Source organism: Gracilinanus agilis, chromosome 3 (assembly GCF_016433145.1).
Source record: "Gracilinanus agilis isolate LMUSP501 chromosome 3, AgileGrace, whole genome shotgun sequence".
Lineage (NCBI taxonomy): Eukaryota > Metazoa > Chordata > Mammalia > Didelphimorphia > Didelphidae > Gracilinanus > Gracilinanus agilis.
Genome location: NC_058132.1, coordinates 679586772 through 679613582, shown reverse-complemented (window position 1 = coordinate 679613582; position 26811 = coordinate 679586772). Strand labels below are relative to the sequence as shown.

Here is a 26811-nt window from a genome sequence, read left to right as displayed (position 1 = left end):
AAACAGATAGATAGATAGATAGATAGATAGATAGATAGATAGATAGATAGATAGATAGATAGATAGATAATAGATAGAGCATTTATGAATTGCTTACCAGGCACTGTACTAAACTCTACTGTAAAATTATTATAATATTTCGAAGTTCCTCATGTCTCGGCAGCTACCATTCATGGCACCATCAAATAGTAGCTAGGGTTTCAGATTTAGAAATCAGAAAGACCTGAGATCATCTTCTGACAAAAACTAGTTTTGTGATGCTGGGTAAGTCACTTAAACTTTCAGATGATTATCTGACACTCTTAAGTTGACCATGATTTATTGATAGGGAGTCTATGTAGACAGAATCATGTTTCTGAATCCCAAAGAATTGATCATGTTTCCTATGAAAAGAAGTAATTGCTATTATTTTACCTCAAACTATCTTTTACAACCTTCCTAAGGTGTCATCTCATCCTAATAGTTCCAGAGTTCATCAAACATCTCCCAAGTCTCATCCTCTCCCCTGTGTGATTAATAAATATACTTTTTATCTTCTTTCTCCCCTATCTTTCCAGACTAGAATCTTATTTTGTTACTTCCTAGTAAGGTCATATAGACCTTCAGGTATGCTCTTGTGTATCTAGATGAGTTTATTTCCAAAGGATTCTTGTATTTATCGCTACAAAGCACGTAGAAATGACATTTGTTGCAGAATATAGTAAGTGGATTGGTCCCAGAATGCTAAAAACATACTGAAATGATGCCCTTGGCATTGATTCCTTTTTAGTTTCCAAATGCAATTCCAAATTTTGATTGTGTTCTCAAAAGCCATAAATGGTTAGAGCCCTGGACATTTTAGAGAATGCCTCTCCCTGGCCCTCTGTCTCTCTCATTATGGAAATTCTGATGGATTGTTGTGATACCACTTCTATGCCATGGCATGAGCACTGGAAATGAAATGATGCTCTCATTATTGTTCAATTTATGAACAATATATTAATAGGTGATAAATAATTGCCATATCAACAGGAAATAAAAATTGACAATATGAAGAATATCAAAATTGAACGGCGAATGCTTACAGGACATAGTGGATAGAATGCTGGCCTCAGAGTCAGAAAGACCCAAATTTAAATCCTGCCTCTGATATTTGTTAGCCATATAACCCTAGACAAGTCACTTAACTTGTCTGTATCTGTGTCTTCATCTGTAAATTGAGGGGATAGGACTTGATAACTTCTAAGGTCTTTTCCAAATTTATAATCCCTAGAAAAGCAACAAAAGAAATGTTTTTGCCACATACTATTTATTATTCCATGTGGGGCTCATTAAGAGGATAAAGTGTCAGGCTATAATTAGACATGTTTGTAAAATAAGAGTTAAAATGAAAGAACTACTTTATTTTTTTCAAAGTAGTCATATTTATTCTTACAGTATTTCCATTTGCTCATAATATGAAAGAACTGCTTTAAGAAAGCAAGATATAAACACAGCTTGAGGAAGAACTCCCAAGCTTGCCAGGTAACAAGTGAGATGGTTCTGTTAGTCTCCTGAATTTAATGAATGACTTGTTTGTCTTCTCTTCCTTTTTTTTTCTTCAAAAATTGGGGGTTCAATACTATGATTTCGTCAGTGTGGGCTAGCTCCCTTCAACAGTGCCCACTGACAACTTGTACATAATTTATCACCTTAAAGCCTTGCCTGAAGACATCGAGAGATTCAGTCCCTTTCCCATGTCACATAGAATGCATGAGTTGGAGGCTAGGCTTGTGCCCACTTCTTCCTGGGTCTGAGGCCAGCCCCTCTATCTTCTCTGACACACTATCTCTCTGCCTTTATTTTTAACAAGGATTTAAGACACAATTATTTGGTGTCTGCTCAGTAGCGACAGATTTCAGATACTGGCGTAGCCTCTATTTCTGAGTATGTCTCCTCAAAATCTATTTATTCGCCAATCTTATCTTCAGATACATTGTCTCCCTCCATCTCATTAGTACTTCTTGTGGGGAGGGAAGTTCCAGAGCTACTTTTCTGGTGTGGTTTTTGCTTCTACTCTTCTGTTAATGCTCCAAAACCTAAGCTAAGAAAACAGCACAATTGGAATCAGAATGCTGGTGCTACTGAAAACGGAGCATGCACAAACCCTGAAGAATATCCCACACAGAGGAATTGCAGTGCTGCGCAGTAATGTACATAGATTAGGAAACAAATTAATTGCATATACATCATTGAAAAATTGAAGTGACAAGTACTCGAGGGTCTTAGTGGCTTCTAAGTATTCAGAGTTTAAGAATCTGGTTTAAGGCTAAAAAGCCCTTTTTTAAAAAATTTTAACATCACTGAAAATTGAAGTGACAAGTACAAAGGAAATCCTACTGGCTTCTAAGTATTTAGATTTTTTAAATCTGGTTTAAGGCTAAGAATCCTTTTTTAATTTTAATATTATAACTCTAAATATTAATAACCACAAGATGTAATTTCTAAAAAGAAATCATTAACCACACTTGGAAGGGTCCTAGTGGTTATATTTCTAAATAAACAAAACATTAGCATTCTTCCTTTTTTGGACCTGTGATTTAATTTGGGTAGGGAGCACTCAGTGAGGGAGTTCCTCCTCTCAACAGATCAACATTTGTTCTGAACCTTAGTCTTAGATACTGAGAAATTAAGCGACTCACCCAGCTTTACACATGCCAGAGATGGGACTTGAACTCAGGTCGTCCTGTCTATGAGGCTGGCTCTCTATCTACTATGCAACACTGCCTTTCAAGACGCAGATTGTCCTTTCTGGAGCCCTCCTTTTTGTCTTTCAGAGTCCCTATTCCAATCTGCATCCCCTTTCTCTGAGCCTCCCTAAAATGATCAAACATCTACAAGGTGAGAAAGGAGTCGTTATAACACCACTGGATGGTGAGACTTTAATAGCGGCCAGTTAAAAATCCATTCTTTACTCTGGTCCCAAGCATTGAATTCTGGGTTTGCTCTCAAACGTTTCATACTTCAGTCTCTGCAAGCAAAAACCCTCAATGGAGTCACGACTGACTTGGCAAAATGAAAGCACCACATGGTCTCACTCTGCAGTTGGTGCGGAGAAGATGGTTGTCAGAGCCAGGGGTTCTCTAGGCTTTTAGCCTGCTGGAGCATCTGTGACCACGTTCCATCCCAAAGGGCTCGTTCACCAGAAGGAAGGGAGTAAGCGTGCTTGTCAACAAGAGGGAGTGAAAATAACATCCTTTCCATGGAGGACGTGTTCAAAACACTGGCAGATTCTCAGCCTTCTTTGTAAAAGGGAAAGGAAGAAAAGAGAGGAGTGGATTGACCAAAGAGTGGAAGTGAGCAATGAGCTGGGAACATGGAGGGGCAGGGGGACATCCGTGTAGAGAGAAGAGGGGAGGTACACCCAGGCAGTCTAGGAAGTGGGCAAAGGAGATGTCGCCTTTCCTCGCAGGGCAGAGATTGTTTCTGCTCAGAATTGTCCCTTTTTTACCAATTCTCTTCAAACACGTGAAGGACTTTCACATGGGAAAAGATATAGTCTCATATGTGTTGCTCTAAAGGTCCAAATGGGGACTGGTAGATGGAAGCTACAGAGGCAGCAAGGTGGAACCTGTCCTAGAGTCAAAAAAAGACTCATTCTTCCTGAGTTCAAATCACAAGTCACGCAACCCTAATTGCCTCAGTTTCCTCATCTGTAAATGAAGCTGGAAAAGGAAATGGCCAACCGCTCCAGTGTCTTTTCCAAGAAAACCCCAAATGGGATCGTGAAGAGTCAGGCATCACTGAAAAATGACTTAACAATCATAAAATATGAAAACTACCCGGACTCAGATTTGGACTCAATATAAGGCAGGTAGAGAAGCAGCATGGCATAATAGAGAGAGAGCCAGGAGACCTGACTCTGAAACATACTGTGTGGCTTTGGGTAAGCCACTTAAAGAAAGAATGCTCCAGGCAACTCTCCAAGACTCCAAGTTTCAGAGAAGATGCTGGTCTGTATCAATACAAGGAGTCTCCAATACCAATGAAATCATAGGTCCAGTTCCTATCATCTTACAAGGAAGCTCCTTTTAATCACTAAAGCTGTTCCAACACGGCATAGTCCACTCAAACTCTAAGTTCATTGTCACCAAAAGTGCTCGGGCTTGGACAGGATGGAGGCATTGGGGAACAGGGGAAGGAATCCTGGATTTGGAGATAAAGGACCTGAGTTTTAATTCTTATTCTGCTACTTGCTAACAATATAGCATGTAACTCCTCTGAGCCTCAGCTTCCTCATCTGTAAATTAGAGTCAAGGACCACTAAGGTCCTTTCTGTCTCTAATTCCTGTGCTTTGGTCAGGACCATTGGAGAAGGGATCCCTACCTAAAGAGACGAGACTAAATGAACTCCTATCTGACTTGGAGTGTATAACTTTCTCCAAAATTCACGTGATTCGAGATACTCCTTCAGAGCCTTTTGAAGATCTGTGCATGCAACTGGGTGAAGGTGTTATGCAACCTATAAAAAAAATAACACATTTAACACATTGCAGTATAAATTGTACTCCTGATCCTAATCATTTCACTCTAATTCAATGATGAAGCATGCTGCTATAGAGAAATGAATGGACTCGGTCTGCAGAAAGAGGCACACATTTGGGGGCACGGCCTACCTGAGAATCTATTTTACTTGGTTACACATGTTTATTACGAGAGTTTAGGGTTTTTTTCTTTTTTTGCTCCCACAAGAGTAGTGGATTGGGAGAGAGAAAAAAAAAGCTTTGTAAATGAAAAATTAAAATTTAGTTTTTAAAAAGTTATATATTGACGAGAATGAATGCATCTATCTAGGTATGGATGCTTATCCTCTGTTCTTCCTTAGTAAAGACTGAGTTATAGGGAAATGAGATTGGGTCCATTAGGTCATTGTTGCTGGGAGAAAGTAGGGAGAGGTTCAAAGTCTGCCATGTTGTGATGGTCTGGTCGCCACAATGTAAAGGGTAAAAATTATGTATGGACTGAATATAAGAGAGATAAGAGAGAGGCATCTCTCAGTGGGTTGCAGAGAGGAAAGAACTCAGGAGAAGGAAGAATCCAGGAAGAAAGGGGAGGATGGAGGAAGGATAAAAAATGTATGAAGCCCTTACTATGTACCAGGCACTGTGTTAGTCCTGGAGACACCAACGCAAACCCAAGAGATCTTCTCAGAGAGCCTACATTCTAACTGGAAAAGACAACACCTAAGGGTGGGGGGGGGACTAAAAATGAGGTGTTCTGGGAGGAGGGAGAAGGCTGGGAAGTGAGAAGAAAGCCTGGTTCCAGGAAAGATAAGGCAAAAAGCTCATTTATCAGAGACATCCAGGGCAGAATCTGGGCAATTCCGGTGGGAGGTAGTTAAAGAGGATGGACATTGGGGAAGCAGCATGATCTCCAAAGAACAAGAAGTTAGGTGGAGGCATGGGTGTGTGAGCCATCTCAGGAGAGAGGTGTGGACATCAGACTTCAAGTTGGCCAAACCTTTGCTCTTCCACAGGGCTAGCTCTGGTATCGAGCCTATCCTGGCATATGCGCAGCTGAAGTGACAACCTGCCCTTTGAGGAACATTCCTGTTACTAAGTAGTAAACAAAAGTCTTGGGTCTCACGCAGGTGTGTCAAGTTCTGGTGGAGGCCAACTAGAATGAAATAGGAAGAGTCAGGCAATTGTGACTCATTTTCTTACAACGTCATTGTCTTGGGCTTATTTTAGGCTCGGCTGACCAAAGAACATCGCTGGGGAAGTGCATTACTCTCCAGAAACCACTCTTTGGAAGAGGAATTCGAAAGGGCAAAAGCAGCAGTGGAGGTAAGTTTTTTCATAAGTATCATTTCCTGTTTTATATGTCTTCTAAGACCCAAACTCAAAACCAAAATCCTCTAGGACAATGATGGGCAAACTATTCCCCGTGGACTAGATCCAGGCCATAGTTTGCCCATCACTGTCTAAAGCAATTCCCTAATCACTACATCTGGATGTGGGGGTATAATGATTAGGGAATTGCTTAAGGCAGTGATGGGCAAACTACTGCCTGGATTTGATCCTCAGGGAATAATTTGCCCATCACTGCTCTAGGATGTATAGGAAACCGACCATCTGAGCTTCGATGGTTCTAGAAACTTCATGATGTGGATCCTCCCTTCAGTGTTACTAATAGCAACCCATCCATGTGTTCTCCTTCTTATGGTTCTTATCTAATTATTCATATCTTCCTGTAAATCAGGGCATCTTATGATTCATGGATAGATTTCAGAGTATACATCCGCCAATTCAAATGGGACTAGGGAAGTATTATATCTTTGTTTTCACTAACTTCTAATTGAAATTTAGTATTTCCTTCAATTACTTAAAAATCATTATTCTGAGGGGCCGCTCACTGGCCCTAGAGATAGGAGGTACTGGGTTTAAATCTGGTCTCACTAGTTGTGTGACCCAGGCAAGACGCTTAACCACAATTGCTTAGTCCTTGCAGCTCTTCTGCTTTGGAACTGATCCTTATTCTCCATTCTAAGAGAGATGGTAAGATTTTTTTTAATTCATTATTCTGAAAATAGTCTCTAGGCTTCACCAGAATTGGATCTCTGTCACCAAAGATGTGAAGGGTCCCTGCTGTAAATTTTTAACAAGGGGTCACTCAGCCTGGTAGGAGACTTAACTCTTACTCTCTTGACATTGCATGGAGACCACTGGAGGATACGGGCTCTCCATAGTTTATTATTCGTTCTTTCTATGTGACCCGTCCTTATGACTACAGAAAACAGTCATAATTGTTCGCCTTTATCGTATCCTATATTCAGAGAATCTTGGGAATGAGACTGGCTGTAGAATCCTTGTTCTTTAGATATCAATCAAATCATCGTGACATCTGCTTGGCCCCAAAGGGCAGAGCTAGGACCAGTAGGTAGAATTCACAAAGGAACAAATTTAAGTTTGATGCAAGGAAAAGACAATGAGAGCTTTCGGAAAGTGGAACAGGCTGCCTCAGGGAAGAGCAGGTTCTCCTCACTGGACGTCTCAGCACAGGCTGGATAAACATTAATTGGATCTTTGGTAGATCTAGATTTTTGACCAAGTCTGCTACATTTGACCTTCTAGCTAGACCTATAATCCTATGAACTCTGAAATTCCCTAATTCTATGATGCCTGGATCAGCTTTGGAGAAAGACATTTTCGAGAGATGCTGATCCCAGGAGGGCAAGTATAGAAGGAAACTCCTATCACCTCCATAGAGACTCCTTGAGACTTTATATATAGCTTTTCTTCGGATATCCTGTTACTTCCCAGGACTGGAAACTAAGATCATAGTAGAATCATATATTTAAAACTGGAAAAGACTTTAAAGGCCATTGGGCATACCTCCCCTTTCATTTTATAGAAGGGGAAACTGAGGTAGAGAGAAAATAATTGACTTAGGCAGAGTCACATAGCTAGTGTCTAAAATGTCATCTTGGTGGTTTTTAAATGATTAAATGAATAATTCATTAATGGTCCTTTAGTGTACGGCATGTTTGATCTTTGCCTGACAAGGTCCAGTGCTTTATCCACTATGCTAGGCTGCTTCGCAACAGAGAGCTAGGATCTTCTGGGCCAAAAGAAGCAAGTACCATGTTCAAAGCCGAATTGAGTAATCTCTGAATTTCTACTTCAAAGATCTGCCATCATTGTCCTTATAAACCCAATGATGCCCCTGTTGTGGGAATTTTTATTCCCTTTTATTCCTTCTTTATCTTTTGATTAATATTAACCTAACCTGACCAAAGCCTGTCCCAGGGAATGTGAACATTTCCTTACAAGCCTCAAGAATTCCTTAGATAAAAATCTCAACTGACTCCTTGGCAATGTGGAAATCCTCCTTTTTAATTAGTCTATTTGTGAATCTTCTAAATGTAGGGCAATAGGGGTGGCTAGATAGTACAGTGAATAGAGTACCTGAGTTCAAATCTGACCTCAGACACTTCCTAGCTGGGTGACCCCAAGTGCCTAGCCCTTGTTTTTCTGTCTTAGAGTTGTCACTGAGTTTCTAAAAATATACTATTGAATCCACAATCTGACAATTTACTTGTAGAGTTTGCATGATGAAATTTGTTTCTTTAAAGGATGTATGGGATTAGAATTCTGTTTAACCAAGTTTGTTCAACCTTTATGACATTGATTATGGATCTATCTTCTCTTTAACTTTTATGGCCTAAAAGGAATGTACAGGATTGTAATATGTAAATAAGTTATTTCTCTGTCACTTTGACATAATTCTTCCCAAAAGAAACCTTGCTGGAATTCTAATGAGGGTTCGGGTTTTCTCTGAGGCCCAAACCTATGCTTGAGCATAATAATAAACCTAAGTTTTCACCTCCATAATTTTTGCTTGGTGATAAATCTAAATTTGGCAGCAGTTGCCCACCACATGAACTCAGAGGAGAGATATTTCTCCCATAACAAACTGGGCAAGAGAGGAGATATTTCTCCCCTAATGCCCTCCATGGACTCTGTAGTTCAGAATACAAATCCCTTGAGCTCAGTGGCTGGTTCACTTTTGCCTTTCTATCTACTGTACCTAGCACAGGGCCTGGCATATAGCAGAGCCTTAATAAATGATTGATGGACAGTTGGGGTCCTCTGCGCCAGATTGTCTTTTCTAGGTACTCCCCTTTTATGTTGCATCATTAATCAATTCATGTGAGTTATCAAGCAGGAAACATCACTTGAAAATGGAATCTGGTCTAATGGGAAAAAAAGATTTCTTTTGGTTCAAACCCCAGAAAGGGTCCAGAGGGACACTGACCTGTACTTGGGCTGGGCTGGTTTATGAGTTTGGGGGGGGTAGATGCTTCAGCAATTTATGAACCAGCGAGGACCTCTCCTTCATTACTGATCCAAGAAGTTCAATGCCATAATTATCCTGGGAATGTAGTTCACCTTGCTGAGGGTTATCTCTTCATCAGAGGTCAGACAAAATGATGGCCTCTATCCATTCTCTTTATAATGATGCACTTGAGCTGTAATCAAATCACCATTTGCCATTTACCCCTCATAGTATTCTTTCCATTCTGAGTGATAGCTCCATCATCATGTCCAATCAGTCTAACAAGAGCATTAATTCATCTTGTTAAAGTTCAATCCACCCAATTTTCTTTTTTTTTAATCCTGATTTCTTTTTTCTTTTAAAAAAAAGTGCAATTGGGTTTAGTGCTCTTGAGAGTGGATGAGAGCAGCCAAGTCCTGAGTCGGCAGCTCTGATCCTCAGTTTCGCTTATACATAGATTTGCCAAACCCTGGGGTTAACTAACGAGGAATGACCTCCTGTTGTGTTCAGAACATTCTGTCAAGCAGCACACAAAAGAAAAAAAGATACAGCCTTCGACTAGCTTTTGTAACGCTTATAATGGAGATGACAAAACATTCAGGAAAAGACAATCAGCTACCAACAAAATAACACAGTAGAGACAAATGGTTATGTAAGATGCCAGGGTGGGAAGAAACCTTAGAGATCATCTAATCCAACCTCCCATTTAGTACAGAAATCCTTGGGGCAGGCACTGTGCAAAGGCATGAAACGGAGAATTGGTCATGGGGGAACGTTGGATCACATCGTAAGCAAGTTAACTTGGTTGGAACAGAGACTGCTTTGAGGAACAAAGAAAGATGATGCCAGAAGTGTAGGAAAAGTGGAGAAGAGCTTGAGAAGATATCAGGTCCAACCCCTTCATTTTTTTGATGTCCAGTGAGGAAATGATTTGCCCAGTGCCAGAGGAGAGACTTTTAATATCATAAATCAAGAGATCACAGGTTTTCAACTAAAAGATACCTTAGAGGACACCAAGTCTAATCTACCCATTTTACATCTGAGGAAATCAAGACCCAGAGGTTAGGTGATTTGCCAGAGATCACACAGATAGTGTCAAAGGCATAATTGGAATCTACATCCCCCTGACTCCAACTTCAGTGACCGATTGTCCCCTGTGCCATGCTGGGAAAGATTGAGTTGAATTGGAAACCTTGAATGAAATCCTAAGCAAGAGAATTTAGATTTAAGAATACGAAGGACCTCCTATCCCAGTTTCAGATACTCAGCCCTTTCGCTTAACTATAAAAATCTTCCCACCTATTGTCTTTCCCTTCAACTACCTTGCCTTCTTCCCATCACTATGAAAACAAACTTTCTGATTCACCACTGATCATTGAATCATTCCTGGCCTCAACCACCTTCAATGGCTCCCCAGTGCCTACCAAATAAAACATATAGTCCTTAACCTAGCATACAAGCCTCCCTCAACTTGCCCCTCCATCTTTACTTTATTCACTGGTCCTCACACACTGCACTCCAGCCAAGTCAGATTAATCACTGTACCCCAGTGTCACCCTACCCCCTCCAGCTTGATGTAACAACAATAACAATAATGATGGCAAACATTTCTATAGCATTTTAAGGTTAACAAAACACTTTACAGACATTATCTCATTTGATTCTCATAACAACACAGTAGGGTAGACATTAGTCTTTCCTCATTTTATTTTACTTTATTGTTTTTTCCCCTTTTCTTAGATATGAGGACACTGAGGTCAGAGAAGTGGCCTGGTCGTGTCATACTACTAATGTCAGAGACAGAATGGAAAGAGCTACAACTGTTAGGAGTCAAAGGACCTAGGCTCCAATCTCATTGCTATTGCTTAACTATCTGTGTAATTGATTTTGGTTTCCAGACTTCAATTTTCTCTTGTGCAGAAAAGAAGTTTTTGGGACTAGTAAGTCCCTTCTGGGCTGAATTCTTGTCATCCTCTGATTTTGCTTCAATACAAACTATCCCTTATGCCTAGAATAGTGTTTACCCATCTCTCTTCATACCTATATAAGATATATTCAAAATAGATATAAAGCAACCTTAGAGGAGAAATAATTAACTCCTGGGAGTCTGGTAAAGGCTTCCTGAAAAAGGTGCTATTTGAGTTGTGTTTTTAAGGAAACCAGGATTGCAGGAGAAGGGATGTTGAGGGAGAACATTCTAGGAATGAAGGACAGCCAAGTCAAAGACTTTGAGATGAGAAATGAGACATCTGGGGTGAGGAATGGCAGTGTGACTAGACCTCGGAAGACATAGAAGGGAGTAATATGAAAGAAAGGAAAGATAGGAAAAGGTCAAGTCATTGAAGAGCTTTGGATACAAATAGCTTATATGTAATGGTAGAGGTCATTGAAAGCTACTAGAGTTTATTGATTAAAGGGGATGACATGGTCACTCTTGTTCTTTGGGAAAATCACTATGGCATCTGAATTGACAATAGAATGAACTGAGGAGAAACTCGAGACAAGGAGACCATTCCAGGTGTTCAGGTGAGAGTAGACAAGGATCCAAAATAGAGTTAGAGGGGAAAGAAGGGGTCATATTTGAGAAGTGGGGAAAAATTAAAAATGATAATGTTGTGCAAAAAATTGAGTATGTGAGATAAATGAGAATGATGCATTGAGAATAGCACCTAGCCTTGAGCCCTGGAAAGATGCTGGTGCTCTGAACAGTAATAGGAAGGTTCTGCAGAGTGGAGGGTTGGGGGACAGGAGATAAAAGAATAAGTCCTGTTTTGGAAATGTTGAGTTTGAGATGACTTATGGGACCTCAGGTTCAAGTTGTCCAAATGTTGGTTGGGGCTATCAGACTAGAGCTCTGGTGAAAGATTGGGCTGAATCTATCTGTGAGGTATTTGCGTAGCAATGACAACTGAGCCCATCAGACAAGACAAGATCATCTAAGGACAGAAAGGAAGGTGAAGAGGGCCCCAAATGGGACTGGTAAAACATCCATCCAGCATTATCCTTGGGCAGGTCTGAGAGAGTAACAGGCATGCCAGAGCCACAGTCTTGCCAGTTCCATTGCTGTTGCTGGGTTTGTTTTATGTCTTTTAATTAATGTTTTAATTACTGGACTCGTCCCCTGAGACACTTTTGCTGTAGGCTACAAGTTTAAAAATTGAATAACTAACAAAATAAATAATTGAGTCAGAGAAAATAAGCGGGACCCACATTGGCAGAAGAAAAAGCAGCCTCTGTCTTGCAACTGGACAGAATCACCCAGTCTGATTTCAAAGGGACTTTAAGGGTTATCTAGTCCAATATCTACTTGAACAAAAATTCTATTTCCAACAAGTGGTCCAGCCTTTGCTTAAAATCTTCTGAGAAGGAAAATTCATTATATTCAAAGGCAGACCATGCCATTTTGGGACAATACCAGTTGAAGTCCCAGCTTCTACAGGAAGATCTCCATTAATGTTAGTGTCTTCTCTCTATTGTTTCTCTCCTATTTATCCTGTATTTAGCTTGTGTTGGAATGTTGTCATTCTCATTAGACTATTAAATCCCTGAAATCAAAGACTTTCTTTTCTTTTACTTTGTATCTCCAACACTTAGCACATTGCTTGGCACATGTTATTCAGTCGTATCCAACTCTTCATGACCCCATTTAGAGTTTTCTTGGCAAAGATACTGGAGTGGTTTGCTATTTCTTTCTCCAACTCATTTTACAGATGAGGAAACTGAGGCAATGAAGGTTAAGTGACCTGCCTAGGGTTGTACATCTAGGAAGATCTAAGGCTGGACTTGAACTCAGGAAGATAAGTCTTCCCAATTCCAGACCTAGCACTCTATCCAGTGCACCACTTATCTGTTCATTGTTGTTTCAGTTCATCCAAGTCTTTGTGACCTTATTTTAGGTTCTCTTAGTAAATATACTAGAGTGGTTTGCCTTTTCCCCTCCAGCTCATTTTATGGATGAGAAAACTGAGGCAAAGAGGGTTCAATGACTTGCCCAAAGTCACCAAGCAAATAAGGATCTGAGGTCAAATTTGAACCCAAGTCTTCCTGACTCCATGCCTGACACTATCTACTATACCCCCTACCTGCTGCATAGTATATGCTTGAAAAATATTTACTGACTAATAGTTCTAATCCTTAGGAAACTTTTCTTAATCCAGCTTAAATTTTCCTCTTTCAGTTTCTATTTGTCCTAATTCTTCCCTTTAGACAGAATAAGTCTAATTACTTTTTCACATGGAAACCATTCAGATATTTGGAAAACAGATTAATACTCCCTTCCCAAAATATTCTCTAGGCCAAACCCTACCACTTTCTCCAACCTTATCATATATAGTCTTTAAAAAAAGCCTTTCTTTCCATCTTAGAATCAATATTGAATATTGGTTCTAAGGCAGAAGACTGGTGAGGGGTAGGCAATGATGGGTAAGTGACTTGCCCAGGGTCACACAGCTAGGAAACATCTGAGGTCAGATTTGAACCCAAGACCTCCCATCTCTAGACCTGACTTTCTATCCACTGAAGCCCCTATATCTCCCTCTCACATATAATCTTAAAGCTATTTACTTTCCTTGTTAGTCTCCTTTGAATCTATTCCATACCAAGGGCCTTTCTAAAACATGATATCCAAAACAGAAAATAATATTCCAAGGCCTCCCTAAGTCCTAGGCACTAAGGCTCTTTTTTAACACAGCTTCACTTTTCAAACTTTTTTTTCAACTTTAATCACACTGTTGACTCCCACTGAGTTTGTGGTCCTCAAAAATCCCCAGATCTTTTTCATAAAGGACCAGTTCACAAAATCAGAATCAGAATTACGTAATCAGAAAACTGGAAGAGACCACAAAGGTCATTTAGTTCAAGCCATCCCTGAAAAAGGAATCCACTCAATCCCTCAACCCAAGGGCAGCTTCCAGGCTGGAAGACTTCCAAGAGGGATGGGAGGTGGGAGTCCCTACCTCAGGAGTCAGCTCATTCCATTTCAAACAGCTCTAATTGTTGGAAAATGCTTACTAACTTAGAGCTTCATTCTGCCTCTTGGCAATTCCCCCATTGCTCCTGGTTCTTCCCCACTGGGGCCAAGCAAAACAAAGCTAATAATCTTCTTATGAGTCAAAAAATCCAACCAATTGAAATCAACAAATATTAAGGACCTACAGTGGGTACAGAATGGTGCTGGGGGAAGGGGAGCCAAATTTCAAAACTTGCCCTCAAGGGGCATCTATTCTACTGAGGGAGGCAGTAAGCATCCTGTCAACTAATTAACCAACAAGCATTTATTAGGTCCCTCCTTGGTACCAAGCATAGCCTTAGGCACTGGAAACGCAGACCAAATTGAAATTGTCTCTGTCCTCAAGGAATTTACACTGGGGTGAACTGGGCTGGTGAGGGGGTTAGGATACAAGTTCAGATTATGAAGATAGCTAGAGATAAATAAATATTTGCATATGCATGTATGTATGTCTATATGTAAGCATGTAGTCATATGTATGTACTGCCATGTGTGTTTCTGTGTACATGTATGTTGTGTGTGTTTGTGTGTGGGTTCATATGTTGATATTTGAATAGCATTTTTAAACTATGATCCAGGTCTTTGTTATCTTTGGAGTGAGAAGGCAAGGAATAAGCATTTATATAACTCCTACTATATGCCAGGCACTATGGTAAACATCTACAAATATTACCTCATTCGGTCCTCACAACTTTGTGACATTGGTGCTGTTATTATCTCCATTTTTGTAGTTGAGGAAACTGAGGCAAAAAAGGTTAAATGACATTCCAAGAGTCACCCAGCTAGCAAGTGACTCCAGAAAGTCTCCCCTTAAGGAGTTCCTCACAAAGATGAAATCAGGGGTCCAAAACATCTACAAAATATATAGAAGCAGTATAGTAGATATTTATATATAGTAGTAGCATAGTAGATATTTTCACTTTTTTGTAGTACATGCCTTAAAATGCAAGAGAAACTTTTCAAATTTGCTGTGAGTCCTTTGGTCAATCATTCTAGTTCCTTGGGCCTCAGTTTCCTCATCTGTAAAATGAGGAGAGCTGGACAAATTGGCTTCTGACAGACCTTTCCTATGTCTTTGCATAAGATACCTGAAGTCCACCATATGTAGACCCAACTAACAGTTCAAGGAGTCCAGCAATGAAAGGAAACATTTTTTTGCTGGACAAAGGTTGAGTTTTCCCCTGAATTTATTTTTATACTATCTGACTCTAAGTATGATAGACACCATAGACATACCAGAGATATTGGAAGGAAGTTAAGAATGACTCTAGAGCTATATACCTTAATCTTGGATCAACTAGGGAGCCCTTCTACCCAGAAGAAGATTATCTCTTCTTCTCATCCCCACTTTGTTTCACATTTCCTTTCTTAGACAGTTTCACCTCTTTCAAGTAGGAAGAAGGGATTAATGGATTGAAAACCCTTTACCTGCTGGATATATTACACAAAATCATCTTCAGGTCATATTGAATATCCCTCCCCCAAAAAAGTAATCTCCCCCCCTTCAGGAAAGTTCCTTTGGGCAAAGAATAAAGTCACTGGATGAATATTTAAAGTTAACCCTTTTTAGATACATATTACCTAAAGCCTGAAAAGTTGTCCAAGTGAATAATTTCCCAGAGAAGAAGCATTTTTTAAATTATTGAAAAAATACAATGGAATAAAATGTTTTGAATGTCCCTAGGGAAAATGGTAAACATTCCTTTGCTCTTGTATGACTAGACTTAGAGCTGTTTCAGCCAAATAAAATTTTATTATGATGGAAGTGAAAATCACATCCAAACTCTGTTTTACAAGAATTTGTGGTAAATGAGAGATGAAGGAATAAAAAGCTGTTTAAGAGAATAAAAGAAATCAAATACCTTTTATTTCAATTTTGAGAATAGTTTAATATTAAACAACTTTATATAGATTTGTTTTTGCTAGTAGGATCCTAGAAATTTCAGACTCTGATAGGAAGGGACTTCAGTGTCCACCAAGTCCAACCAGCTTGAACAAGTGGCACTTCTCTGGTGTCTCTGACAGAAAGCCATTCACCCTTTGCTTGAAGCCCTCCAGAGAGGACAGTGTGGTGTAATAATGTCTTGGCAAAGATAAAAGCATGTGATATGGACTCTCAAAGCCCAACAATGGCCACCATATGTAATACAAAAAATAAAAAGCTACCATAGGATAATAAATTTAGAATAGGAAGGAACCATAGAAGTCATTTAGTCCAATATTTTCTCTGCAGAGAAGAAAACTGAGGCCACAGAAGTTTAAGTGACTTGCCCAAGTTCACACAATTCATGGCTGTGATTTGAGCCTATACCCTCTGACTCTAAATTCAATGTTGTTTTCACTGCACCATATTAAATATATGGGTCCTACTTAACATGCTTGGGGGGGAGGAGGAGGGAGAAACAATGAAGTCTAGAACTTTGTGACCAAGAAAAAATTAGGTCAAGAATGGAGGGAGTTCATCGTACATGACCCACCAAGCCAGGTCTTGTGGAGTGTTATCCAATAGATGGCCAGGCATATTTTTCCACTAACATAAAATATGATACTCATTAGTTGGTATTAGGATCTCAAAGAGGTACTGACCACTAAAAACTAGCACCTTCTCTCCTTTGCCCTGGTCCCAAAGCCCATGAGTGTGACATTAACTTAGTCATCCCAGGATGATGTCCATACTCCTTGCCCAGTCCAAAAGCATAGACTTCTAAAGACATTTTCAACCTAAAATCATCATGAGTTCATTTGGTCATCTTTGTTCATTCAATTCAACATCTATTAGCTACCTACTGTGTGCAGAGCAAGCAAGGGGACTGGTGCTCTTTGTAGGAGAGAAAGATAGCCTATTGGAGTGGTGTCATGACAACAGAGTCCTTAACATTATGCGTAACTATGACCAGTCCCGTTGCCACAGAATTCAGGACTGCTGAATCATTCAAGAACCAACTTTTTCACTTACTTGCTGTGGAAGCCCAGGCAACTCTCAGGACTCTGCTCTTGGAGATCTTTGCATATGGTTAAATAGCCCTAATTCTGTTTGCACTGGACACCCTTCTAGCTTCAAATCAGTGGCCCAAAGCATGTTCAGTTTATGAAATACATGGCAGGGAGATTTGACTTGACCAGAGAAGGATCTGGCACATGGACTGCACCTAGGAAGGCATAGAGAGGACCCCGGGGAGCCAACCATGGCTTGAGGACACCTAAAGGAAGGAGGAGAAGACTGAAGAAAGAGCCAGGAAACCATGAAAGCCAACCCTCATCTACCTTAGTTTTGCCTAAGGCTGGCCTGAAGTAGCTGTACTATTTTTAACCATCTCTAGGGAATACCATTCAGAAACTTTCCTATCTCAGTTACATCAATGTCGCCCAACCATTACTACCTGAATGTTGTTTTTTTTCCTTGTAGCTAGTCTAAGCTTTTATCATAGCAACTATAACTGTGTAATGATTGAAAGTCTTGAGAGACAGTATTTCTTCATTTTAAAATAATTTCTTAATTGACCAGTCAAGACATTCTAATCTGGCCGAGTGATTCTCTCGATAACCCAAGACCCCCACTCTTCTGGCCCAGGAACCTGTCTACACTTTTAGGAACTCATTATTCAGCTTCTCCCTTGAACATCCCAAGACCTCTCTAACTGATAAAAAAAATAACTCATTTAATTGGGAGGTGACCCATCAAACTCTCAGACTTTCCCCATACTGACAGGTGGTGATTTTCATGTAAATAGGAAAAGAATAATTGTAAAACATTCCTATTGGGTAAATTTTATGAAAGAACCAAATTCCTGGGAATCCCTAAAAAGGAAGGAAATGTCAAAAACCTGTAATCTGGAGGGTGCCTTTGATCCAAAACCTCAGCACAGGAATCCTCTCAAATAAACAGGAACTGATTGGGGCCTTTTGAATTGAGGTCCCTGATGTTGGAATTAATACAGTTCATGAAAAATAAATTCTCACAACTGTTTTCCCTTTGTTCAGTGATGAGAAAAAAAAGAGAAAAACTCATCTTTATCTTCTGATCAATATCCTTTCATGTACCTATGACACCCCCTCAATTTTCTTTTTTGTCCCTTAAGCAATTTCATAACTTAAGACTTTCCTCAAATTTTCCTATTTTTCAATGTTTTCATGATAAGAAAAAATGTATATATTCCTCACCTATACCCAATTAAATGTAATAAACATTTATGAAATGCCTATTATTTGCTGGTTATGGGAAAACAAAGACTAAAATTGAAAACATCCCTTGCCTTCAAAGAATGTAGAGTCAGGAAGGAGATACAATCTAGAAACAGGAATTACAAGATAATCTAAGCATTGGTTGATGATGAAGATAGAAAATAAAATGTTGCCTACAGGAAATAGCAAGTAGATCAGTTTGGTGGAACAGCATCTCTCAGGGGAGGAAATGTGAATTTGGTTTGTAATGAGAGACTGAAAACAGCTTATGAAAGGCTTTAAATGCCAAATTATATTTTATTCTAGAGGCAGTAGGGAGCCACTGAAGTTTATGGAGCAGAAGAATGGCATGGTCAAATCTGTCCTGTTAAAATATCAATTGGCAGCTGATCATTGGATCACAGTATCTTAAACCTAGAATTGGAAAGTCTGAGGGGCCATCAGGGACCACTCTACCCCAACCCCTCATTTTACAGATGAGAAAACTGAAGCACAAGGAAGTTCACCCAAAGTCATACAAGTAGAAAGACTGGAGCCAGGACTTGACTCCAACTCCCCAATCTTCAGAGCCAGTGCTCTTTCCATGGACATGGTGTGCAAGTTCAGGATGGATTGGAGAGGGAAGAGCCTAGAGACTCCCATTATGAGGTCTTTGCCATAGGCCAGGTAAGATATGATGAGGACCTGAATGAGAATGCTTGTGATGCAAATGAGGAAAAGACAGCTGTAAGAGATATTTAGCCCTGTTGTTAAAAAAACCAAATGGGTTTAGCAGCATTGAAATACTGCAAAATTATTCCAGTTCACTCAACCTTTTCAAAGTTAATAAATAAAGTGGCTACAGTAGGGTCCCTGAGATTTTCAAAGAAATAGGAGCATTTTGTATAATTCCATTGAATTGTGTTGATAGCAAAGAGGTCTTTAGAGCTGTTGAACTATACTTTTTTTCCTGCTGCTCTGACATCTCAATAACTTCTCTGGGGGAACAGTTTCATCTCTGAAGCTTTGACATTATCCAGAAAGGTTTCTCATCTCTAAAGGAATGAGATCTGAGCTCTACAGGAGAGAGAATTAATGGGTCACTGAACTAAACTCATACCTAGGAATGAGAAACCATAGTCTCCACTCTTAGCTCTGCCTCTAGTTTGTGGACTGACTATGGACAAAAAAACCCAATAATCTTGATTCTTCAGTGTGTCTCACCCCTGATGGAGACCTTAGAGATCATTAAACCCAAAGCTATCATTTTGCAGGTAAAGCAATGGAAGCCCAGAAAAGTTAAAATAATGCCTGCCACACAGTGGGTATTTAATAGATTCCTTTTGTCTGACTGATTGATTAATAGATATTTGGTGGTAGATTCCAAACTAGAATCCAAGGATTCTTCTGATTCTTGATAAATTTAATGCAACTGATCAGAAATGAATTAAAGATCAAGGAATCAAATTGAATTGATTCTCAACAAGAATTTATTAACTACCTAATGTATGTAAAATACTATATTCTTGGAGGAAAAACAGAAACAAAAAAGAGCTGCCCCTGCCCTCAAAGAGCTTACATTCTACAAGAGAAAAACAACAAATACAAAGATTAGTAAATACAAGACATGTGCAAAATTCTTGCAATGTAATCACAGGAGGTTCTAACAATCAGGGAATCCAAAAACACCCTAAAAGGAACTAGGTGGTCCAAGAGGCAAAGATTTAGAGGGAAAACTTTATGGATGGAGGAAACTTATATAAAGACATGAAAATGAGAATGTAGAATTTATTTAGCCAGATTATAGAATTTGTAAAGAAAAGCAGTATGTGAGTAGCCTGGAAGGCTAGACTGGAGTCAGTTTATAAAGGGCTTTAAATGTCAAACAGAAGAATTTGTATTTTATCCTAGAAATAATGGTGATCCATTTTAGCTTCTTGACCAAGAAAGTGGCATGGTCAAACATTCAATTAATTAGCAAGAATTTATTAAGCAACTGCTATGTGCCAAGTACTGTACAAATTCAGAATGAAAATACTGGTTGACGAAGCCTACTATCCTGGGCAAGGGTCCACTGTCTTGCTACTTCTTGGCTGTTGTTGGTAGAACCTTCAACTTCACCGCAACTCTAAGGCTATGTGTCTAAATAACAAAAAAAAAATTAAGGGGACAGCTGGGTGACTCACTAGATTGAGAGTCAGGCCCAGAGATGGGAGGTCCTGGGTTCAAATCTGACCTCAGACACTTCCTAGCTGTGTGACCCTGGCCAAGTCACTTAACCCCCATTGCCTAGCCCTTACCACTCTTCTGCCTCAAAACCAATACCCAGTATTGATTCTAAGACAGAAGGTAAGGGTTTTAAAAATAAATTTAAAAATAAAATAAATGAAGAAGGAAAGATAATAGGGTTGAATTTATCCTCAGGCTTTCATTCACATAAGAAGCATTTAGGGGGCATTTAGGTAGCACAGTAGATAGAGCACCAAACTTGGAGTTGGACCTGGGTTCAAATCTGGCCTCAGACACTTCCTAGATGTATGACCCTAGGTAAGCCACTTAACCCTGATTACCTAGCCTTTACTGCTCTTCTGTCTCAGAATTCATACTAAGATAGAAAGTAAGTTTGTTTTTAAGGTATTTGGAAAGCATCCTACTAGCTTCAAAATTCTGGGGACACAAAGACAATAACAAAAATAGATCCTACTCTCAAGAAGATTACATTCTAAACTGTTTTTGGAAATATATAGGGGAAAGATTCTGAACCACTTTTTCCCCCTTTTTAGGAGGGTGGGGTGGGGATGCAGACCTCATTGATATAGGAAATCCCCTCTCCTACAGGAAATCTGCAATTGCTCTGCAACTTAAAAGTCTGACAGAATTGCTGAAATTGCTGAGAAGTTAGATGGCTTCCCCTAAATTTTTGGACAGCTAATATGTGGCAAAGATCAAAAGCAAAGCCAGGTCTTCCCATCTCCAAAGCCAGTTTACTATCAATGGTGATATGTTTCAATATCATTTATTGTGTCTTTTAAGGAAAATGTTCATTGTTTTCCTTTTGAGTATTCCCTTTATAGTCATAGTCCACTCATAAGTTCAATCATACCAAGGCTTGGTGATTCCGGGTTGTGGTGTAGATTAGTGAGTATCAGATATTGAAGTGATATATTACTCTTTGTATTACATTATATTTTGTTTCTCTACTATATTTATTTTTATATAGACATCTGAGTCGATAAATATTTTCTTTCACTTTCTTCCCAACCATTTACTCCTCTAGATTACTGGGTGATTCCTCTATTGCTATTCTTTCTGTCATTCCTGTTGCCCTCTACAATATTTGGCTTAATGGTTTTATCTGAATAATTTTATGTATCCTCTCTAATTTCACTTTTTCATTAGACTGGGTCACCAGCCAAATACATTTCACCAATCCTCATGAGATGTTTACTATCCCTACCCAGGATCTTATTGTTCCAGCACCTTAAGACAATTTCTCTTCTTTGGCATCATATACTAATTAGCTGGGCATTTCCCAGAACTTCATTTCTCTTCCAAACTCTCAACTTTCACATGGAAGGAGATGTGGAGCTACCATCTATGATCTTAAGTCCCTCAGGAAATTTTCAGTTTTAAATATTTAATCCCAACCCAGAATGAATGAGTTTGCTTAACTCAATCAGATCTTGGTTTAAAAGACACATGGAACCTACATGCAAGTGCCCTACAAGAAGGCAAACCTTATAAATTCAAGAAAGTTTTTGAGTTAATAAAAAAAAGTTCTAGGATTTGTCATTGTTCCTCACTGATTCCTCTACCCCCCCCCCATAATCAAACAGTTTCTAAGTCTTTTTATTCTGTCTCTACAAGGTTCATAAGATCTGTACTTTTCTCCATTCACACAACTGCACACCCTACCCTAGGCTCTCATCACACTTGGATTCAACATTGAATTCCTTAAGATTCTGATTGTCCCAAATGGAAATTGTGTCTTTTTTAGTACTCCCTACAATCCAATTCTTCTTACAGCTCCAAGGAACAGGCCCCAAAGCAAATATAGCATGTTTGAGGTTCATTTTCTCCCAACTTGGTTAAAATGTTGCTGCTATAATTATCCAAGAAAATGACTTTTTAATTATTCAAGTGTCACTACAGTAGAGCTGAGACCCAACACTTGACCTTTCCAATTTTCTTAAGTCAGCAATGTTCCTCGGCTTCTACATATCCTTTTTTAAAAATAAATCTTGAAGCCTTACTGCAAAAGAATAAAAAACCCTTAATAATTGTCCTTTTAATTGTGAGATTTAAATACTATTGTTTAATCCAAGATTTGTGGACACAGAAGCTGGAAAAGGAGGTCAGCATCTACTTACTTTCCCATTTATAAATTCACCAATAAAGACTGAATGGAAGGAAGGAAGGAAGGAAGGAAGGAAGGAAGGAAGGAAGGAAGGAAGGAAGGAAAGAAGGAAGGAAGAAAAGGACAAAGGAAGGAAAGAAGAAAGGGAGGAAGGAAGGAAAGAAGGAAAGAATGAAGGAAGGAAGGAAATTAAATACTTGCTTTAGTATTTTTGAGGGAGGGGAGAGAGAGACAGACAGACAGACTTACTTTAGGTAGGAAAAGATTTTTTCAAAATAAATGGTCCTGTGGGGAAGTTCTAAAGATGATAGACAACTGTTTGTATTTATCCTGAGTGAAGCTGATGCAAGTAATCATAAGATGGCTGGGATGAGACTTCTCTTACTACATATTTCTAAGTACTAGACTCATTGCATTATCTCAGAAAAGTTGGATGAGAAGAGGAAACAGGTCAAAAGCATAAAGGAAAGTCTGTTCCACTTCTCTTTCCTCCCAAAACAGGCTGGCCTAGCATTAGGAGGTTGATTCCTAACCCAAAGAACAAGCAAAAATTGGAGAATCAGTAAGTGGTGGAGTGACCCAAGGTGTCTATGATGCATAAATAAGTATCTTCTACTAGTCTTGGTGCTGGCAATGCAAAGATGAAAGAGCATAGTCTGTGCCCTCAAGAAGTTTTTAGATAAGTAAGTCAGATACAAAGTAGAATGTAAAGGGACAGAGGAGGAATCCAAACAAGTTGTAAGAAAATGTAATGAAGGTGAGATCATTTTCACCTGGAGAAGTCAGAGTATGCTCTATCTCCCATTTCAGTGCATTTACACACACACACACACACACACACACACACACACACACACACAGGGAGTATTTTTATCACCTCCTTTATTTTCCCTGACTTTGTTCAAGACTCAGATCAAATTCTACCTACTTCAAGAGGCCTTTTCTTATTCTTCCAGCAAAAGGACAATAACAATAACATGTATATGTACTATGTGCTAGGGCTATTTTTGCTTTCTTTTTTAAAATCCCCCAACACTTAGCACAGTGACTAGTAAATAGTAATGGTTTAATAAATCAAATCAAGTCAGGATCTAATAAGATAACATATATAAAATACTTTGCAAACACTTAAAGCACTATGTAATCAACATTTAATTAACTATTGAATTGAAGGAAAAAGAATAGTCATACAAATGATCATAGCATCATAGATTAGGAAAAGGAAGAGACTTTAGAGACCAAGTCATTCCCCTCCATTTCAATGGGTGAGGAAACTGAGGACAAGAGAATTGAAGTGACATACTAAAGTTTATACAGCATGATCAGAATTGAACCCAGGCCCCTGGCTCCAAATTCTTTCCCCTTACTTTTGTGCCAGTCTACCTCTACCAGTGTCAAGATAATGACAAGAGAGAAGAGAGGATCAGAAATAGAATGAAAGGTCAATAGATTCAAATGGTATAGAAGAAGAGGAAGACTGAGAGAAAAATCCTTTCGAGTTAGCCAATGGGAGATCAAGGTGAGCCTTGGAGAAAACTTTTTCAGTGGAGTAGTGGGAATAGAAACTAGACTGGAGGGAATCAGAGTCTCAAATGATCCCAGAAATAGAGGTGGAAGAGACCTGCAAAGTCAATGCAAGGTCCAGTATAACAAAAAAAGCTTGAACCTCGACTGTACCGGTTAGAATATTTTCCAGGATTCCTCTGGCATCATTCAGTACATGTACAAATTTAGAGCCTTCCATCTTGAATGTTCATATAGGCTATTTGGGCTGGTTCTGTGATGGAGCTTTCCAGGGCTTTCCTATTGGTCTGATCAGACACACTGTATATTGACTCCAACACCATGGTGTTATTTTGATACTCTTCAAGTACCAAGGACAGCAATCAACCAGACAACAAGAGAGCATCTGCAGAGAAGGTAAATGGTAATCCCAGATTGAGGATTGATTAGCAGAGTACCATTTAAAGTCCTTTGCAATGTGGCTCCAGTTCCTCCTTCCAGACGTAAACATTTCTCTCCTTCATACACTCTATTTCACATTCTTTTTCCCTTTACATGATATTTGATCCCCGTCTCCATGCTTTTGAACAGGTTATATCCCATGTCTGGAATGTGCTCTATCCTCAACTCTTCCTAGCTTTCTTTAAAGCTCAATTCAAGTGTCATAACCCACATAATACCTATCCAAATCCTACAGGAACTTGTGTCCTCTTCATATCCCAGAGAAATATTTTACATATTTTTGAAGGACCTATTTTTGTTCATATTCCTATTTGTTTCTGACCAATAAAATCTAAGCAACTTAAGGACAAGGACTCTTTCATTTTTGTTTTTATATCTAGCATCTAGCTAAAGTGTCTGGCACACAGTAATCATTTGATAAATGTTCATGGAGGGAGAAGCTGGATGGCTCACTGGATTGAGAGCCAGCCCTAAATGTGAGAGATCCTAAACTCAAATCTGGCCTCAGATAATTCCTAGCTGTGTGACCATGGGCAAGTCCCTTAACCCCCATTGCCAGCCCTTACCATTCTTCTTCCTTAGAACCAATACACAGTATTGATTCTAAGACATAAAGTAAGGGTTTAAAAATGCTTGTGAAATAATTGAACAAAAGAATGAATGAATGTGAACAGAGAAAAGACAAGAGGACAAAGGATTAAAGGAAACGGAATAGCCTCTGGTTGAAATGCATGACTGTTAGTGGGAGAAATGAGAACCCAGAAGAAGGATGGAAGGAGATGGAGGTAACAAATAAAAGTTGCAGAGAAAATGACAGGAATTAACATGTTTAGAGAAATGTTGGAATTCTGAATCTCCAAGGTAGAACAATGTGGGGTATGGCCTCTTCATATTATAAATAAGGAACCTAAGGCCAAGAAATAGAAATTATTTCCCTAAGGTAATATAGATTGTGAGTAGCAGAGCAGGGATTTAGCTCTGACTCCAAAACCTTGGAGAAGGTAGGTGGTGCAGTGGATAGAATAGCAGTCAGGAAGACCTGAATTCAATTCCAACCTCAGATAATTCCCAGCAGTGTGACTCTGGACAAGTCACTTAACTCTCTTTGCCTCTGTTTCATCATCTCTTAAATAAGCTGGAGAAGGAAATGGCAAACCACTCCAGTATCTTTGCCAAGAAAACCCCAAAGAAAATCATGAAGTATTAGACATGACTGAAATAATTGAAAAACCCAAACCTTCCTATATTCCACTATCCCACACTGCTGCTCTATCTTCTGGCCAAAATCAAGAAGGGTTCCCTGCCACTGGCCATCTCTGTGAGCTCCTGGGGTGGGGTGGGGGGGAAGGGAGAGCCTTGAAGCAGACAAGCTCCTCTCTTGCCAGGGAAACCATCATAGAACAGCTGCCACAACTCTGGGGGGTATCAAGTGGGCTGTTGTCATGGCAGCCTGCTGGACACAGTGTATATTCGCCAGTCAGCACTGTTTCCTGCCTACAATCTCAGACCATATCAACTCAGATGACACATTTGGAGGGAGAGACACACACACAGCTGTTCAAATATCACCCACATGAAATAAAACACACTTTCCCCAAAATACTCTCAAGTGTTCAATCATGGTGGAAATGAACCTTGAAAGATTTTTATTCTTTTTAAATGGTCCAGAGAACTTTTCATAATCAATCAACAAACATTTTTGAGTGGTTTCTCTGTGCCAGGTGCCTTTCTTCTGAGATTGTTTTCTACTTACGCTGTATCTGCCTTGTATGTACATAGTAAGTTCATCTTTTTTCTCTCCCATTTGAATGTGAACTCCCTAAGAGCAGATAACCTGTCTTTCTTTGAATCCCCAAAAACCTGATACATTAATAAATGCTTTTTTACCATTTTAAGCACTAGGGATCTGTAGAATAGTGCCTGGACCCAAGGAGCTCACATTCTAATAAAGAAACAACAGGTACATATAGAGGAATATATAAATCTACATACAGAGATAATAAACATCTGTATAGTGTTTACTCTATGCTAGACACTACAATTATTATCTCATTTGATTCTACAAACATTCTGGGAGGTAAGTACCACTGTTGTCCCCATTTTACAGATGAGGAAATTGAGACAATGGAATCTAAGTGACTTGCCCAGGGTCATGCAATTAGTAAGTATTTGAAGCCAGATTTGAACTCTGGTGTTCCTGATCAGTCCAAGACTGTTCTCTTTCCAGGAGACCCCTATACAGAGTACCAAAAGAAGATTGGAATCAGATCTTGAAATGCTATAAAATAAGGGCAAAGAATTTTCTGATTAGTCATTAAAGAAAAATCCATTTCTTATTGCTATTTGTGAGTAGAAGAAAACCCTGACTTTGATTCTCCCCACCCTATTAGAAGCAGAGAGGAAAATTATGGAAGAAATAAAAGAAAAGTGAGAAAGAAATAATGAAAAGACTGCAGAGAGAAACTATTATTTCCTCCCCATCCTCACAATTGGTCTGGGAAATATTTAAATAAGTACAATTCAG

The 26811-nt window shown here is 39.3% G+C and overlaps 1 protein-coding gene across 1 annotated transcript in view; it reads left to right on the top strand.

Moving 5' to 3' along the window:
• PEX5L (peroxisomal biogenesis factor 5 like) overlaps positions 1–26811 on the top strand; it is a 200657-nt gene that overhangs the window by 131952 nt on the left and 41894 nt on the right. The window contains exon 5 of the mRNA XM_044669564.1: positions 5709–5804. Within this exon, the coding sequence (XP_044525499.1) occupies positions 5709–5804 (96 nt within the window). The remainder of the gene's footprint in view (positions 1–5708; positions 5805–26811) is intronic.